The sequence below is a fragment of the Penaeus vannamei genome, chromosome 26 (genome assembly GCF_042767895.1).
Source record: "Penaeus vannamei isolate JL-2024 chromosome 26, ASM4276789v1, whole genome shotgun sequence".
In the NCBI taxonomy this organism is placed as follows: Eukaryota; Metazoa; Arthropoda; class Malacostraca; order Decapoda; family Penaeidae; genus Penaeus; species Penaeus vannamei.
In genome coordinates, this window is record NC_091574.1 from 31,617,604 (window position 1) to 31,620,103 (window position 2,500).

The 2,500-nt window shown below is 30.2% G+C and overlaps 1 protein-coding gene across 1 annotated transcript in view; it reads left to right on the forward strand.

Moving 5' to 3' along the window:
- LOC113808456 (SAC3 domain-containing protein 1) overlaps nt 1–2,500 on the forward strand; it is a 13,202-nt gene that overhangs the window by 1,802 nt on the left and 8,900 nt on the right. Inside the window, exons 2-3 of the mRNA XM_027359871.2 lie at nt 1,942–2,024; nt 2,202–2,390. Of these exons, the coding sequence (XP_027215672.2) occupies nt 1,945–2,024; nt 2,202–2,390 (269 nt within the window). The 5' untranslated portion in view covers nt 1,942–1,944. The remainder of the gene's footprint in view (nt 1–1,941; nt 2,025–2,201; nt 2,391–2,500) is intronic.

Sequence of the window (2,500 nt, forward strand, 5' to 3'; positions counted from 1 at the left end):
TACTTTTTTTTTATTTAGCAAGTGTAGCAAAAACTGAATTTCATGTATGATTTGTTTGTAGTTTACTGGTTACCGTTTTGTACTGCTTGTGTAGATCTTTGTGAATCTGTTAAGGTTACTAATATTTATATTGTGTTCTCTTGTATGAACTATTTTTAAGGAGTCTAATGCTTGTTTTATGGTAAATAATTCCTCTTCTACTGTTTGTCTCTTATTCTTAGTATATTTTTTCAAAATTATTTCAAATTTGTTCATTTCCATTTGGTTGGTTGTTCCATACACTAGAATGCCATATTCTAATTAGTGAATCTATGATGTTTTTGTTTACTTTACTTAGTTCTGATTGATAACCTGAGAATCCTTCATTTAAAAGTTTCCAGATTCTTTCGTGTCTTTGGAGAAACTTGATAATTATTATTTTATTGGAAGGTGGTCGGTGGGAACCTGTTACAATTATCTGTCAATCTATTAGGCAGATATGTATGTCGAGACTGATTAGTCCTGGGTTCCAGTTAGGATGGTGTGCATTGAAATCACCTATGATTAATTTTGGTTCCTGCATCTGGTCCATATAATAATGTATTTCTTTTTGGTATAAATTGTTTCATGGATAATATGCTAGGAGGATGTTTAAACATTTTTCTCTAAATTGTGTATTTAATCCTATGATCTCAATTTTATGTTTATATTTATCATTCAGATGTAGATATAAGGGCAACCTCTGATAAAATATGTTATCGTGTTTAATTAAAGACCTATTTTTTCAGTTTGACAAATACTCAGCAATTTCACAAAGTATTTCAAAACACAAGTCATGAAATTTTGAAATTACTGACACTGTTTTTAGCCTTTTTCTTTTTATTTTATTAGCAATCATTTCCTATCTTATTTTTACTACCTTCTTTATCATCATAACAATAGATTAGCATGTAGCCTGCATTGCATCCCGCTGCTGGGTCGTCAGCTTCTTTTGTGTTGCAGTATGACCCATTTATTTTAGGCTGTCATTTATTTAAAAATATGGAGTATTTCCATTCTTTACATATGATTTTTTCTTAATACATATATGAAATGATATTTGCATTTTCTCAGTACAAAAAAACTGGATTAAGTAAGTGAAATTGCCATGCTAGGCTTTAATGAATTTCTTAATCAAATTTCATGGTTGTTGTTTTTTTAATAAAAATCTTTACATAATCAATTTTAAAGATTACGACAACAAACAGGCAATAATGACTTTTACAAATTGTATACCATATTGAAAAGCAAAGTAATAGAACAAATGTGAAACATGACCTGAGTATGTCCCTTTCCACTTGGCTGACTTTAGTCCTTTTCATGTATATTTATTTTCATTGAAAGAATTTAAATCATTAGACATTACACATATACTTATCCTTTATTTATGTTACGTATTGGTCTCATAGATTCTTATTAATGGCACGCATAAAATTCAAGGTAAACAGTTGTTATTCATAAGATTAACAGACAAAATATGAGGATTGTGTTTTCTAAAAATGTATTTTATCTTATAGTTTCAATTACTTGTAAAGCATTAGTTTGTTATTTGATTAAAGGGTGATAGAAAATGCAATACTTCAGGTTATTGTGTATATGAAAAATGCAAAAAATAATAGAAAACCATCAGAGTCCTAGAAAATTTGTTTGAAATCTTCATTTTGAAAATCAAGCTGCCATGGCCGGAGATGGGTGTAAGCTAAATCCTTTGTTTCACCTCCCAGCAACAAAAGTTGTAACACACGTTGCAGGCATTTTATCCTAATTACAGTAGACATAATTAGAACACGTTATGTATTTAAATGTGCTTTTACATTTTTTGTCTTTTATTGTTTTTGCCTATCAATTTTTAGTTATACATATGTGGTTGCATACAAACCCACAGATTGCATATCACTTCATATAAAAAAAAAATCTTTACAGAAAATGAATAACACCAGTGAAAATGGGTCAAAGTATCTCGTAGGAAAATGCATGGGAATGTGCCCCAACGCAGAGATGCGGCTGTAAGTTGCCTTTATGGATGTTAAACAAGTTATTAAAGGAAAATCATGCCATTCATGTATAAATTTGATTTTTTTCATATTATTCTTATTATATGTATATACTCTGAAAAAAAAAAAAATTGATAAAGTAACTTTTTTTCTTCTTCCTTTCTTATTCTTTGTTTTTCTCTCTAACAGACGACAGAGAGAAAGGTTAATCCATCCATTGGAGATGGCAATCAGTGAGAATGGCCAAAGAACAAACATAGCACAGGCACGGTTCATGGTCAAGGAATTTTCAAGATCAGCAGCGGGACATGAGATCAAAGCCTCAGACATCAGACCACAGCCTGTGCTAGTAAAGACTCTAAGATATTTGCTTTCAAAGTAAGCCTTTCTCTTTATTTTTATATATTTCCCTCTTCCTCTTTTCAAATCCAGGCTGTTATTCTGTTAATTTCTGCCCAAAGTATAAATATTATAAACCTTATTTCTAC